General features: G+C 40.5%; 1 protein-coding gene across 3 annotated transcripts; it reads left to right on the forward strand.

Moving 5' to 3' along the window:
• The first annotated feature begins 288 nt into the window (after positions 1 to 288).
• kcnk18 (potassium channel, subfamily K, member 18) lies at positions 289 to 16460 on the forward strand. Of its 3 annotated transcripts, XM_088351255.1 has the most exons (5): positions 289 to 386; positions 4260 to 4365; positions 4442 to 4721; positions 9113 to 9259; positions 15279 to 16460. In XM_088351255.1, exons 3-5 carry the CDS (start codon positions 4493 to 4495, stop codon positions 16103 to 16105), a joined length of 1203 nt encoding a protein of 400 aa, XP_088207381.1. In that variant the 5' UTR covers positions 289 to 386; positions 4260 to 4365; positions 4442 to 4492; the 3' UTR covers positions 16106 to 16460. The 3 variants fall into 3 exon arrangements, with proteins under 3 accessions (XP_088207381.1, XP_088207383.1, XP_088207382.1); XM_088351256.1 differs by lacking the exon at positions 4260 to 4365 and having other exon boundaries at positions 302 to 386; XM_088351257.1 differs by lacking the exons at positions 4260 to 4365; positions 4442 to 4721 and having other exon boundaries at positions 299 to 386.
• Positions 16461 to 16675: the final 215 nt, after the last annotated feature.

A 16675-nucleotide genomic window follows, 5' to 3' on the forward strand; every position in this document is an offset into this window, starting at 1 on the left:
ATTATATCATATTCTAACAATATGAAGTTTGAAAAATTTGTATCGACACTTTTAACAGCAATTAAACACATTTACAATTTCATTATATCATATTTTGACAATATGAGGTTTGAACAGTTAACATCACATGATTCAGATATTTTGGGGGCCAGCAGAAAAGGCCTTGCAGGCCCTCACGGCCCACTATTGTGTTAAATATATTGCAAATTTGAATGTGATGCAAATGTGATGTATCATACAGCAGCTTTGAAGAGTGTCGGTGTACTTCAGCAGTGATGTCACCCCTTTTGCAGAATACCCTCATGACATACCGGCTAAAGGCACATGTTTCAATATTTTCCCTTTTTTGTTTTCTTTCCTAAACTGTTTCTACATTCTAGTAGGCGGTAAGTAGAAATTGATCTCACTTAGATTGTCATATTTATTGATAAGTTGTTGTTTTACGGTCTTTCAACATCAAGTTTCAAACTTGTTTCAATATATTTGAGTTGAAGGGACATTGTGTATTATTTTGCGCTTGCTAGTTGTAAAAAAACATTGATTTGAATGATAAATAAACAAAATAAACAAGCAAAAACTCCAATGACAAAATGAAATGATCTGCATTTATATAGCGCTTTTCAATTCAATGACTTCCCAAAGCGCTTTACAATGTGCTCCACATTTCCCAATAGCAGCCTTGCAGCCATGTAAGGCGCTAACCTGCTTATTGGGGGTATTAGGGGTTCAGTGTCTTACCCAAGGACACTTCGACATGTAACACAGACGAGCCGGGATTCGAACTGGGATCCCTTGATCCCAAGACGAACGCTCTACCTCCTGAGCTACTGCTGCCCCAAACAAAACAACAAAAAATAAACAAAAGTGAAATACCAACAAATAAAAGTATTTACTTTAATAATGCTTGTTTTCACAAATAACCTCTGTACAGTAAAATGATCATTTTAAAAATAATCTTGCTGCTGTGTTGCGCTATTGAAATATTTTCAGGACACCATTTTTTAAATTTTAGATCATATTTCGGTGCCATCATGTAATTGGAAAACAAAAACCTGGCGTAAAACTTTCCTTTTAACATGTGGAGAAACCCAACTTTGTTGGCGATAGAAAGCCTCTCTCAGCCTTTTCGTGCCTTCATGTGTCCAAAGTGTTTTGCTGACATGATGGATTTTAGAGAAACTTGAAATTGAAAACATTTGCTCATCAAGTTGTATTACATAGGTGCACAGCTTGGACAGGAATGTTATTGACGCACAGGCAGACACAGGCAGAAAGTGGACAGGGGTGACTGTTTAGTCAATCAGAAGGCAGAACACGATGCATGATGAAAATCTGCAAAGTAGCAAAACTGTGAAACTTAAAACACTACACAAGTATATCTGGGTAAAGGGATGGACACAAATGAAGGTCTACAACTCATGGCCAGTGGACCGAATGTGGCCCGCCATGTTTCATGTGGCCCGTGAAACAATCCTGTGAGAAGCAGAAGAAAAAAATGAGCTGCATCTCGTCAAACAAAGACTTGCAGTTTTAAATATGTCCACTAGATGCCACCAAAGCCAGTCGCCACTCAAAGAGGACCCACTGTAATTGCATTTGTTGATTATTATTAATCCACCAGAGAACATTGAGGTTACCTATTCCAATGTTATTTTACTTAGAAGAAAAGTCACTGAGGCACTGTTTAAAGTGGTACAAAAAACATAACATTTGAAAAAGAGAACCCTTGTGTCTTTGCAAAAATTTAAAGATGCTGTCCGGAATTTCAAAATATCCCGCTTGCTGACGCCATCTTCTGGCTTATCATTGCAGCCTCAGTCAAGTTGCTTGTGTGGCCCGAGTTTGAGTTGGCATTTGGACTGTATTTGACACGGTCATTTTCTCACTTTCACCATTTTCATGCTACAGTAACAGAAAACAGTGAGCACAAGCATGAAATCAATGAATTCAATTGCTGTTTTCCTTTTGTTTCCCAGAAATGCACAATTGATAAACACTACATGTCATGGTTGCCATGGCGCCCAATCGGCTGGACCCATGTGTGTCACGGTTGCCATGGTGCCCAATTGGCCCCGCCCGTGTGGCGCCACCTGCGGCTTATTAAGAGATTGACTTTCCGTCTAGATAAAGTTCAGCACTCGGTTGTCAGCCCGTCGAACGAACTTCTGCCCCATAAAATGTGGGTTCTGACTCAGTCCTCCTTTGCTGTTGGTATTTCAAGTCCGGTATTGTTCCCGTTTATTTTTGCCCTGTTAAATTTCGGGTTCCAGTTTTGTTTCCGTCTGTTTTTGTCCTGTTTGCTAGTTTCTCCAGTTTTTGTTCCCGTCTTGTTTCTCCTGTTGATTTTCGTTATCCTGATTCCTTATCGATCTCGTCGGTCTCTGGCTTCCCGTCTTTCCACGCCAGACCGGCTGCCTAACGTGCATGACTCCCCGTTTCCTGTAAAATAAAGGCTTGTGTGAGAACGTCACGCGATTGGGTCCTGATCCTGTTCTGGTTCTTGACACTACAAGTGATTAAATCTGAGTAAGAGGTAAATATATTGAGGGAAAACAACCGAAATAGTCTTTTTGTATTCAAATCTTACATCCCTGAATCATAATCGAATTGTGAGCCTCCAAAAAGACCCTCAGCCCTCCAACTAAGGTAGACTTTTATGCAATTAATATACCTGTCAACCTCCACGGCTCCACGCTCTTACAATTTTTTTCATTTTCCCTTACAAAATACAAAATAGTCTTACACCATTTTTTTTCCAAACGTGTTTATTTATGTAGTTTGACATGTTATATTCTACATGTGTTTGGTTATATCATATATATTGTTACCGTAATTAACATTTTGATGTGAGGTACTGAGTTGCTCGACATGAATGAGGTTTATTATAAAAAAGGTTCAAAAATTAAGTAGCTTGGACGTTCACCGTATAAGGAAAAAATACATGCAAATATAATGAAGTAGAATTTTCTTATTCAAATTATGAATTCATTTTCTGCATTCAATTATTGTTGATAATATACTGATTAAAGGGATAACCACAAACCTGTCTTTTTTCATTTTCTCCTTTTACACTTCCTTTTTTTCTTAACGTCTTTATACAACATCATAATTCGTAATATAATACATGGAAGCAAGTGAGCCGTTTGAGAGCCGGCTCTCTTGAATGAGTTGAGCCGAAAAAGCCGGTTCTCTAAAAAGAGACGGACTTCCTTTCACTACACAACTACCACATGAAATCCCAGGCTGCAGACGCATGCGCACAGTAGCATCAAACCGCTCGCTTCCTCATCTCATCTCATTAGCCGTACCGCTTATCCTCATTAGGGTCGCGGGGGGGTGAGCCCATCCCAGCCATCTCCGGGCAGTGGGCAGGGGACACCCTGAACTGGTTGCCAGCCAATCGCAGGGCACACGGGGACAGACAACTCACTCGCTCATTTACACCTAGGAACAATTTGGACCGGCCAATTCACTTAAAATGCATGTTTTTTTGGAAAGTGGGAGGAAACCGGAGTGCCCGGAGGAAACCCCCGCAAGCACGGGGAGAACATACAAACTCCGCACAGGAAGTCTGGAGCTGGATTTGAACCCACGCATGAGGTTCCCATGACATGAACTGTGCCGCACACGTGCCAACCACTGCGCCGCCGTGCTGCCCAGGTAGAATAATACATTTTCTTATTCAAATTATGAATTGATAATATACTGATTAAAGGGATAACCACCAACCTGTCTTTTTTCATTTTCTCCTTTTACACTTCCTTTTTTTCTTAACTTCTTTACACAACATCATAATTCGTAATATAATACATGAAAGCAAGGGAGCCGTCTGAGAGTTTAATGAGTTGAGCCGAAAAAGCCGGTTCTCTAAAAAGAGACGGACTTCCTTTCACTACACAACTACCACATGAAATCCCAGGCTGCAGACGCATGCGCACAGTAGCATCAAACCGCACGCTTCCTTTGCAACGAAAAAAAACGATACCGAGATAGGGGCTACTGCGGCGAACTCGTTTAACTTGATTGATTTGCCGTTTCGTGATAGTCGGTGTATACCGGATAGTACCCATCATTGACAAATTTGCATGTTTCCGTACGGATTTTCTTGTACGTCTTACACGTCTTAAAATTCAGGTTGACAGGTATGCATTAATTTTCTAGTCCGGTCCTAATGAGAAGTTCTTTTCCACCATGTGTCCTCCGAGCTACAAAGACTTTGAAACCCTGGTCTAAAATACTCTCTGCTTTACTCTATGCAGGATATTTACATTGCATGACAGCCTTTAAGTAAGCTTCATTTGCAGAGTGGTCCAAACATGTCTACCACCATGCGATAACCTTACTACCAAAAAGCAAAACACTTAGGTACCGTATATAGTTTACGTCCCCCGGGGAAGCCAACGTGGGTAATGTGTGTAATGTTGCGGGTGTGTGTGCCCAGAGCACATTCACGGAGCAGCAAGACGGGCGATTCCTGCTCAGAAGGGGAAAGATGAGGCCGGCGTCGGACAAACAAACACTGAGTCCCGTACGCCAGCTCAAAATCTGCAGGGAATGGTTTTGGAAACTGCTCCCGCACATCATGTTGTGCCTGTCGCTGGTGGTTTACGCATTGCTCGGTGCGTTTCTGTTCTCCTACGTGGAAGGGAGAGCAATCCCGGACAAACGGGAATACCGAGACTTCTTGGGAGACGTTATCCGGCTTGTGCAGAATCTCACCGGTACGTTTGATGAATTCTGTTTATCTGTTTGTTTGACCCTCTGGGTATTATTTCATAGCACTTTTTTATGCTGTAATCCCTGATACGCAATCCTTTTATAGTCATAACCCACAGAGTAGGAACTGAGGCTGCAACAACAAATCGATAACATTAATTTGAAATTAATTGATCCATTAAAATGTGGACTGAGCAATTCGGAAAAACACTGGACTATGTGTAGTGTGAAATGTAAGATCAAAACATCAAACAAACAACAACATTCCAGTTGTATCCAGCAACTCTGTTTGACCCTCACCCCCCTCATCATCATGCACCCCCCTCCCCCGGAGGAAAACAAAGCCTACTTACAACAAAGTCAGTTAGTTCTTTGTTCCTTTATCTCTTTGTTTCCTTATCCTCACTGTAAATGTGGAACTGGAGTCGTCCAATTTCGTTGTCACAGCATATTCCATGTTGTAACAATGACAATAAAGGCATATTCTATTCTATTATATTCTATTATTAAAAGTGTCATCATCAATATGTTGTATTCCAAGATTTATGCGCTGCTTAGCACGTTAGTTCAATGCAAGTAAGTATGCGTTGAATTTCATTATTATGTTGAGGGGAACATGCTTGTAGTACGATTGTGATCCAGCAGAGGGAAATTTGAGACCACATTTTGTTGAGTGACGTCCTCTTGAGCTGGTGAAGAACTTGCAGTAGCGGTTTTAAAAGGCCTTGAGACATCATCCATCCATTATCTGTTCTGCTTATCCTCAGTAGGGTCGCGGGGTTGCTGGAGCCAATCCCAGTGGGTAATGGGCAGGGGGCACCCTAAACTGGTTGCCAGCCAGTCGCGGGGCACACAGAGACAGACAACTCACTCACTCATTCATACCTAGGGACAATTTGGACCGGCCAATTTACCTGACATGCATGTTTTTGGAATGTGGGAGTGCCCGAAGGAAACTCACGCAAGCACGGGGAGAACATGCAAACTGCACTCAGGAGGTTCAATCTAATGACCTCAGAACTGTGCACAGACCACAAATTATTGGAAACCACAGAATACTATGACACCAGCCCCTGATCTAAAACCTACATGAGGGAAAGGAAAAACTCAAAAACTTTAGCATGATGAAAGTCAAATCAAGTCATGTTTATTTGTGGCGCCCTTAATCACAAGGAGTCTCAAAGGGCTGCAGAGACCACAGACTATTGCAAACTCCAGACTATTATGACACCATCCCCTGATCTAAAACCTACATGAGGACAAGGAAAAACTCAAAAACCTCAACATGAGGACAGTCAAGTCATGTTTATTTGTGACGCCCTTAATCACAAGGAGTCTCAAATGGCTGCACAGACCACAGACTATTGCAAACTCCAGACTATTATGACACCATCCCCTGATCTAAAACCTACATGAGGGAAAGGAAAAACTCAAAAACCTCAACATGAGGACAGTCAAGTCATGTTTATTTGTGACGCCCTTAATCACAAGGAGTCTCAAATGGCTGCACAGACCACAGACTATTGCAAACTACAGACTATTATGACACCATCCCCTGATCTAAAACCTACATGAGGGCAAGGAAAAACTCTAAAACCTCAACATGAGGACAGTCAAGTCATGTTTATTTGTGACGCCCTTAATCACAAGGAGTCTCAAATGGCTGCACAGACCACAGACTATTGCAAACTACAGACTATTATGACACCATCCCCTGATCTAAAACCTACATGAGGGAAAGGAAAAACTCAAAAACCTCAACATGAGGACAGTCAAGTCATGTTTATTTGTGACGCCCTTAATCACAAGGAGTCTCAAATGGCTGCACAGACCACAGACTATTGCAAACTACAGACTATTATGACACCATCCCCTGATCTAAAACCTACATGAGGGCAAGGAAAAACTCAAAAACCTCAACATGAGGACAGTCAAGTCATGTTTATTTGTGACGCCCTTAATCACAAGGAGTCTCAAATGGCTGCACAGACCACAGACTATTGCAAACTACAGACTATTATGACACCATCCCCTGATCTAAAACCTACATGAGGGCAAGGAAAAACTCAAAAACCTCAACATGAGGACAGTCAAGTCATGTTTATTTGTGACGCCCTTAATCACAAGGAGTCTCAAATGGCTGCACAGACCACAGACTATTGCAAACTACAGACTATTATGACACCATCCCCTGATCTAAAACCTACATGAGGGCAAGGAAAAACTCAAAAACCTCAACATGAGGACAGTCAAGTCATGTTTATTTGTGACGCCCTTAATCACAAGGAGTCTCAAATGGCTGCACAGACCACAGACTATTGCAAACTACAGACTATTATGACACCATCCCCTGATCTAAAACCTACATGAGGGCAAGGAAAAACTCAAAAACCTCAACATGAGGAAAATGAAGAAACCTTGAGAAGGGACTGCACATAATCCCCCTTCCAGGATCACCAGGCTGCAGCAGATGTTGCAATAACAAATAATAAACAGATATTGTCAACATAAAAGATAGGTTATCCATATGCTGTAGAATAGAAGTGTGTTTCATGAACCTCACCTAAAGGGAGCTGACATAATCTAATCATCCAACATCTTGCTGCTACGGATCTCAAAGTCTGTGCAAATAAACTTTGGTATTTTGTATTTTCCCTTGGACTTTTTAAGCACGTTTTTGGTTACACTACACCACACAGCAACTACTAGTGGTTCAAACTATACTTTTATTTTTCATTATCTAAGAACACAAAAGACATACACGCCTAATGTGTTGCGCGTCTCGAACAGCATTGCTAAACGTAAGATAAAAGCTCAATGGCGTGGTGGGGGGAAAAAAATGTAGGCTCTTTGAACTCAGCTGAGCATTGTTGATACATGAAAAATATTCTACTTTCAACTATTTAAGCACCTGTTATAACTATGTAGTTACTCTGTTATTACTATGTTATTACCAGGTTAATTATTAGAAGTAGGGTTAAATAGACTCAGTCAACCTCTAAGCAAATAATTGGTACTGGAAAATCACAATGATACAGCAATGGTGAGCTTTTATCAGAACAGGTCTGCAAGTACCTCAGCTGTCCTTAGGGGGTAGTCTGGTGCCTGCGGGCTCCACCTTGGAGACCCCTGCTTTAGAATGTGGGGAAGTCTAACTTTATGGGCCACAGAAAGAATCTTCTTTTTTGGTGCTTTTGTGGGTTCAGAGTATTTTGTTAAACATGGTAGCCTTTAGAGCAGGGATGTCAAACTCAATTGCACAAGGGGCCAAAATTCAAAACACACTTAAGGTCGCGGGCCAACCAGGATAAACATTTATTGAACACACTTAAACTGAATGTTTTTAGAACATAAATATGAATAAAACAGACAATATTAAATTCAAACCTTAAATCACTTATACAGTATTTATTATTTTGCTGTAAATAAAAATATCTTGTTAAATTATACAACTTAGAACTTAACTGAAACAACTTAACATTAAAATAACATTCAAATTCCTTTGCTCCTATGTCAAAAAAAGATTTTGCTCTCCTTAATATATCTCCTGTCAAAAGTAGAAATATGAAAATGCTACACAAATGATTTTGTAAAAACGTCACAGCATTCTGCAAACAGGGAGCCTGATGCGCTTACCTTTAGCGCAGACGGAGTAGGGCGAGAGATGGGAGGGAGTGCTTGCACTTTTTGCATAGCTCCACCCATCCCTCCCACTCACCCAATCAAATAACTTCTCTTCCGGTGTTTTGCCGTATTTACAATTTGTTCCGTGGATTCATCAAAAAGTATCTGAACACTGAACACAGATTATATAGTGAGCTTTTATATAAAGGATTCTTTAGCGTTGTACAGCCAAAACTAGGTTTTTTTTGTGTGACACCTTGACTGTAAATTGTAGTGAAAACGCGCCCTATATATTCGGAAAAGTACTACATTGTGATTCAGCTTTGGTTTGGCTTTGCATGTATCCGAACAGGATCAATGGCTCAAGTTTTGAACGAGATGGAGAAATTGTGCATGCAATTCAATTTGTCTCTGAGCCATAGGTACTCATAGAAAGACCCATATCTGGCTCGCGGGGCCATAGGTTCCCGACCCCTGGTATATAGTATAGTATACGTCATATATAAGGGAATAGGTACAGTGACTAAGTCGTCAGAATATGATGTCCAGGGACAACTACTTAGATTGCACAATTATTGACACCCAGGAAGACACAAGCAGAAAAGGGGCGGGGTGACTCTTTAGCCAATCGGGACGCAGAACACAAAGCGAGATGATAATCCGAGAAAAGTAAACCTGCAATTCAGGGATTACCGTATCAAAAACTTCACTGATTGTTTAATCCCCCCTCCCCTTACTCAATCGATCTTAACTTTAGTGTGTTTAACTCTAGATAACTCAATGCACGCCAATCGAAGCATCATTGAAGAATTGGATCTTAAAATGAAGAAGGGTTTTCAGACCATATGGCTCCAAGATCCTGGCAGCTGGACCTTCTTTGGATCTATGTTTTTTGTGTGCACGGTCTTCACGACGGTTGGTGAGTGTTTGTTGAGTGAGTCACGGCGAAATAACTTGCCTGAAATAATCCCTGAAATAATCCCTGAAATAGAAATGCGTGTTCAAGGTTAAGAGCAGTCCCTCTGATTTTGGAAAACTCCAGATCTTTATGACATAGTGTGGCATTCTACAATGTTTGAATGATTTGAAGGTATTTTTTTTCAGCTCAGTTCAAGAAAAACTATACATTTATTATAATGGTATTAGAATTATGATATTACCATAAAAGCAACAGAAGATCAACCTATATACAGTATTAGGGGAGGGAAGACGTTTTGAGTCACGCCCACATTTGGTAGAGTGGAGGAAAAAAATTGTGATTTGCTAATTCAACGACTTGATTTGATACTATGGAAATGCCTGACAAAAATTATACAAATTTATGAGTAAATGTACATGCATTGTATTTTCGATTTTGTCTTTAATAGACCATTTCATCAAATTGGTGTAGAATCTGTCACAGTTGCCATGGCGCCCAATTGGCCCCACCCGTGTGGCGCCTACTGCGACTCGTTGACAGATTGGCTTTCCATCTAGTTAAGCTCAGTGCTATAACTCTTCTTTTGTCAGTCCGTCAACGAACCTCTGCCCTGCAAGATGTGGGTTTTGACTCTGTCCTGTTTCCTGTTGGTATTTTCTGTCTAGTATAGGTTCCGGTTTACTTTGTCCTGTTTAATATCGGTTTCCAGTTTCGTTCCCGTCTAGTTTGTCCTGTTTAATTTCAATATCCTGTTTTGATATCAATCCTGTCTGTCCCGTCCTGTCCGGTATCGACCCCATCTGTCCGATATCTGCTCGGGCAATTGGTATCGATCTCATCGGCCTCTGGCTTCCTGTCATTCCACGCCAGACTGCAGCCTAACGTGCATGACTCCCCATTTCCCGTAAAATAAAAGGCTTGTGTGAGAAACGTCATGCGTTTGGGTCCTGATCCTGTTCCGGTTCTTGACAGAATCAAATCAAAGTAATATATTATATGCCAATTTTTAAGCACTAAATTTTTCTAATATGCATTAAAAAGGTCAAAATGAAAAGTTATTTACATTTGCTTGATATTTATTAAATATCTTAAATCTGTGATAAAAAAAAAACCAAGAATAAACAGGTATCAAACAGGCATGAACAGGTTTTCAACAAGGGTAAACAACAATCTGGCAAAGGGCAGTTCCAAAAGGCGCGTTTAAGTACCCATAGGAGTAATCAGAAAATGCAGGTCAGCCAGTGTCAAGGGGCGGGGCCAGCTGGGCGCCATGACAACCGTGCAGGACATGACATAATGGTAGTAATAAGAGACAATGGGTTGCAATCAACACATTAAGAAAATCTGGAGAGAGAATTTTTTTTTTTTTACACAAATACAAAGTCTAAGTCATATTTGAAAAAAACTATTCAAAAATGAGAGTAAACAGATGCAGGAATCCCCTGATGTTTTCTACAATAAACAGTTTAGTGATAATAGATACTGTTCATTGTGGAACAAGGGAGAAGCGAGCTAAGGAAATGTTATCACAAACAAAATAAATAACTAGCATAGAGCGCCTCTCATAAGTGGGAGGCAGCTGCTTTCAGATAGTTGAAATATCTGAGGAGACAAACGTGCCCTCAGCACAAGAAGCCTAATAAAGGCAATGGGAGGTGAGGCTTGGTCAGTAAAGGAAAATGAATTTCATGTCAGTGACATTTACTCCGAATGTTGCTACACTTTTAGCGCATGTATGGACAATTAATACGTTAATTAGGATTTCAATCAATGTACCGTATTTTTACGACTATAAGGCGCACCTAAAAGCCTTTATTTTTTTCAAAAGCTGACCATGCGCCTTATAATACAGTGCGCCTTATATATGGATCAATATTAAGTCGCAAAGTCTTGCAACTAAGGCAAGCAGCCGCCGACTCGATTTTCCCCCGAACGCCAAGTAGTCCGCGGTGTATGCTGGGATTTACTTACCGGCGTTTCATTTCCTAACCAATGTGTCAATCATCATTTGAATCAGTCACTATTGGCTAAAGTTATTCGGAGGTAAAGGGGGCGGATCCTTTTTATCATTTACAGGCTCGCATAGGCTAAAGGGGCGAAACAAAGCCTGCAATTGGCCGAAAAAGATGAGTGTGAATCACACGTTGGGTTGCACTACGGCATAGAGAAAACGTTTTTTACTAGTCTGTATTTGTAAATATTTTACTCTCCTGGATTTACTACACTCACGGTTGTAAGAAGACCATGGTTACGTATCATTATTGAACGTGATGGCTGCAAGAGAACTTTGGTGAGCTATGCGGCTTTATATTTTCCCGGTATCTTGTTTTAGAACGATCTTGATGTTTATGTGATGAGTCTATTTTGAAACTAAATTCAATTCAAAGTGTTTATTGTCATATGCACAATTAAGAACCCCGTTTCCCTGCACAATCAAATTCTTATTTTTCTGTCCACACAGTTGCCAGCGAAAAAGAAAATAGAAACTAAGGAATGGTTGGCATTTCTTGAATCCCAAGACTTTAACCTTCCGAATGATATTTGAAACGATGCACCGCATCCGCACGTATCCACGACACGTATTTGCTTCTTTGCAAGATTTGGAAATGTTAAGGGGGTAATCAGTTGGACTGAACTATCTGACTGTTTTGTCCACATTCCTATTGTAGCGCCTTATCATCCGGTGCGCCTTATGTATGGAAAATATAGGACCAAAAACTATTTTCAGGGGGTGCGCCCTATAACCCGGTGCGCCTTATAGTCGTGAAAATACGGTTATAGTTTAAAGAAACGTCCTCTTTCTTGCAGTTTCTGCTTCCTGTGGGATATATGAGCGCTTTAATTGTCGGAATGCCACAGGAGTCTGTTATATCTGTCGGTGGAAAAGCGATGGATTAAGTGAGCTAGCTAATGGCTAATGGTCCGCAACTCAAAGAGGAAAAGGAAAAAGCTTTTACATCGCCGCAAAATGCTTATGAGAGGTTATTAGAGGATGAAAATGTCTTTCCTTCCTGTGTCAATGTTACGGATATTATTTTGGTTTTCACGAATAACACTTGTGCAGTCAAAACCACAGATAATTGACTTCTGTTTGAAATCGGAGGAGATAAATCTATGCGTTGGAATCTTTAGGTTTCTCTCTCTCTCTCTTTCTCTATCTTTCTCTTTATCTCTCTCTCTATCTATCTATCTATACGGAAACTATATTCCCTTATTGGGAGTTGGTTAATAATAATAAATAAATACACACACACAATTACCAAATATTAATTTTCCCCTTCATCAGCAGAGGCCCAACAGTATACACTGGTTTACCCCCTCCGCATCATATATATATATATATATATATATATATATATATATATATATATATATATATATATATATATATATATATATATATATATTACAGTGGTACCTGGCTACTTCGTGGTTCGACGTTCGCGGATTCAGAGCTTCGCGGTCTGTAATGGTAAAAAAAAGTTTTTTTTTTTTTTTTTGAAGGGGTCTCGCTACTTCGCAGATTTTCACTTTTTGCGGGTGGTTTTGCTCCCCATCCAACGGGTCTAAAAAATAATAATAATAAAAAAAAATAATAATAATAATATATATATATTTTTTTTTTTGAAGGGGCGTTGCTACTTCGCAGATTTTCACTTTTTGCGGGTGGTTTTGGTCCCCATTAACCGAGGCTGAAAAAATAATAAATAAATAAATAAATAAATAAAAAAATTTTTTTGAAGGTGCGCTGCTACTTCGCGGATTTTCACTTATCGCGGGTGGTTTTGGTCCCCATTAACCGGGATAACCGAGGTCTTACTGTATTTTTATATATATATATATATATATATATATATATATATATATATATATATATATATATACATAGGACTATAGCTTCCGTAGATAGATAGATAGATAGATAGATAGATAGATAGATAGATAGATAGATAGATAGATAGATAGATAGATAGATAGATAGATAGATAGATAGATAGATAGATAAAGAGAAAGATACTAAGTACTGCTTCGTATTTCAGCTTTGGTTTGGCTTTGCGTGTATCTGAACGGGATCTATAGCTCAAATTTTGAACGAGATGGAGAAAATTTGCATGCAATTAAAATCGTCTCTGAGCCATAGGTACTCATAGAAAGAGCCATATCTGGCTCGCGAGCCATAGGTTCCCGACCCCTGGTATACAGTATAGTATACGTCATAAATGAAAATGAATGACTAAAACGGCAGAATATGATCTCCAGGGATCAGACAGCGTTGTTCATATTGACGGGCCATTAATAACAATAGTGTCAATTGGTCTTGCGGTCCGGATATGATTACCGTATTTTCCGCACTATAAGGCGCACCTAAAAGCCTTTATTTTTTTCAATAGCTGACCATGCGCCTTATAATACAGTGCGCCTTATATAGGGATCAATATTAAGTCGCAAAATCTCGCAACTAAGGCAAGTAGCCGCCGACTAGATTTTCCCCCGAACGCCAAGTAGTCCGCGGTGTATGCTGGGATTTATTTACCGGCGTTTCATTGGCTAACCAATGTGTCAATCATCATTTGAATCGATCACGATTGGCTAAAGTTATTCGGAGGTAAAGGGGGCGGATCTTTTTATCATTTACAGCAGGGGTGTCAAACTCATTTTAGCTCGGGGGCCACACGATAGAACATACATTCTCTCGGGGGCCGGACTAGTATATTAGAGAAAAAGAAAAAGAGAAAGAAATAAGACAAAAGCGAAGGAGAAAAAAAGAGAGAGGGTGGTGCAATGAAAGAGAGAAAGGGAGAAAGAGGGATAAAAGAGGGAGGGAGAATGTGAGAAACAAAAACGATATAAAGACAAATAGTGAGAGAGGGGGAAAGAAAGAGAAAAAGAATGATATCCAAAAAGAAATAGAAAGAGAGAAAGAGTAAAGGAGAGAAAAGAGAAGGAGAGAAAGAGAGAATGGGAGAAGGAGAGAAAGGGAAAGCAGGAGAGAGCAAAAGAGAGAAAAGGAAAAATGGAAATGAGAGCAAAACAAGGTAAAAAGACACAGAGAGAGAAAGAGACACAGAAAGTGAAAGAAAAAGAGACACAGAGAGTGAGAGAAAAGGGAAAGAAGTTAGAAAGAGCGAGAGAGAGAAAGCGAGAGAGAGAGAGAGAGAGAGAAAGAAATACAAGTACACCTGGCTTTGGCAACATCAAGTGGACATATTTAGACCTGCAGCTCGTTTTTCTCTTGCGCTTCTTTGAGCGTTGTCTCGCGGGCCGGATTCAATCCCTTGGCGTGCCTGATCTGGCCCCCGGGCCGCATGTTTGATACCCCTGATCTACAGGCATAGGCTAAAGGGGCGAAACAAAGCTTGCAATTGGCCGAAAAAGATGAATGTGAATAGCTTTTGGTTGTCTACGGCATAGAGTAAACATGATTTACCATTCTGTATTTGTAAATATTTTACTCTCCTGGATTTACTACACTCACGGATATAAGAGGACCATGGTTGCACATTATTATTGAACGCAACAACTTCGGTGAGCTACTCCGGCTATATATTTTCCCAGTATCTTGTTTCAGAGTGATCTCGATGTTTCTGTGATGGGTCTTTTTTTAAATTCAACTCAATTCCAAGTGTTTATTGTCATATGCACAGTAAAGTTGCGAGCGAAAAAGAAAATAGAAACTAAGGAATGGTTGGCATTTCTTGAATCCCAAGACTTTAACCTTCTGAATAATATTTGGAACGATCCTCACGTGTCTACGACACGTATTTGCTTCTTTGCAAGCTTTCGGAATGTTAAGGGGGTAAGAAGTTGGACTGAACTATCTGACTGTTTTGTCCACGTTCCCATTGTAGCGCCTTATAATCCGGTGCGCCTTATGTATGGAAGATATAGGACCAAAAGCTATTTTTTGGGGGGTGCGCCCTATAACCCGGTGCGCCCTATAGTGCGGAAAATACGGTACAAGGCGGGCCGGGAGTTTGACACATGTGCACTAAATGTCAATTTTCTATATTCTTTGCAGGCTACGGAGCCATATATCCAGTCACGCTACCAGGCAAGGTTCTCTGTGTCTTGTATGCTATGGTGGGCATTCCACTCATGCTTTTAGTGATGCTTGATATTGGAGACTTCCTTGCAACACTGCTGACGCGGGCATATGTTCATCTCCACGCGTTCTTCAAAGTACTTTACTCACACCGCTGCTCCTGGCTGAGGGCCCACAGGAGAGTCAGGGAACCCGACCATCAGACCCCGGAAGACGGAACCACCGTTTCCAGCCGCGACGTCGTCCTTCGCCGACAACTCAGCATCCGGCAAGTGTTGCAGAGTCAAGTCAACGTGATGTCCAATTCCATGACGCTCCAGAAAAATCGAGAGATATTTGAGAAGATTCTCACCAAAGAGAACTTCCTACGCAAGGGCCCTCTACTCCGGAGCGTGTCCTGCCCAGAACTGGATCAAATGCCGCCATTGCCGAAAGGATTTGCTATTTGGGACTTTACGGGAATTGGAGACACCATGGAAATGCTGAATGTACCGTTCGTGCTTATTCTTTTCATCGTGTTTGCTTATATTCTTCTGGGAGGTTTGGTTCTTCCCGTGTGGGAAACAGAAATGAAGGGATTTGACCCGTACTACTTTTGTTTTATCACACTCACCACGATTGGTTTTGGAGACATTGTGCCTCACCATCCCAAGTTCTTCATGCTCACCTCACTTTTTATCATTTCCGGCATGGCTGTCATGTCCATGGCGTTTAAGCTTAGCCAGACAAGGCTGGTCAACGGCTACCAACTCTGTATTAAGGCAATAAGCATCGGAAACAGTAATAAAGACAAAAAGTTCTAAAGTTCTATGGTGTTTAAATGTCGGGAGATAGACAGCCCTCGTTGGGTTGCACTACGGCATAGAGAAAACGTTTTTTACTAGTCTGTATTTGTAAATATATTACACGGTTGGATTTACTACACTCACGGTTGTAAGAGGACCATGGTTACGTATCATTATTGAACGTGATGGCTGCAAGAGAACTTTGGTGAGCTATGTGGCTTTATATTTTCCCGGTATCCATTTCTTTTTATCTCCTGATAAATGTTATCGCATAATATTAACATTTTGGGGGGCTTATTGAGTCTGTTGTAAGATACAGAACTGTACTTAATCACATTTTTTTGTGGAAGTAAAATGTTGGCAACAAGATTCACTTGATATCATTGGAAATGATTTGAATGCAACACAAACTTTTTCTTCTTTTTACCCTGTTTTTTTCTACTTTTTAAAAAATTCCTTTTATAAAAGTCTCATTGTGTTTATTTTTTTACTTTTTTCTTTTTGTTCTCTGGTTCGCGCCTCGGCCGAGTCATACCTAAGACTTATAACATTGGTAAAAATGGCGGCGCCCTCTGTTGGCTGCGGCTG

The sequence above is a fragment of the Urocampus carinirostris genome, chromosome 13 (genome assembly GCF_059441175.1).
Source record: "Urocampus carinirostris isolate Australia breed hairy pipefish chromosome 13, RoL_Ucar_1.0, whole genome shotgun sequence".
NCBI lineage: Eukaryota > Metazoa > Chordata > Actinopteri > Syngnathiformes > Syngnathidae > Urocampus > Urocampus carinirostris.

Excerpts from the sequence above, each read along its gene's own strand:
- kcnk18 (XM_088351255.1), top strand. The coding sequence starts at position 4,493 with ATGAGGCCGGCGTCGGACAAACAAACACTGAGTCCCGTACGCCAGCTC. Across the intron at positions 4,722-9,112 it reads GCTTGTGCAGAATCTCACCG|ATAACTCAATGCACGCCAAT; the intron begins GTACGTTTGATG and ends GTTTAACTCTAG. Across the intron at positions 9,260-15,278 it reads CACGGTCTTCACGACGGTTG|GCTACGGAGCCATATATCCA; the intron begins GTGAGTGTTTGT and ends TATTCTTTGCAG.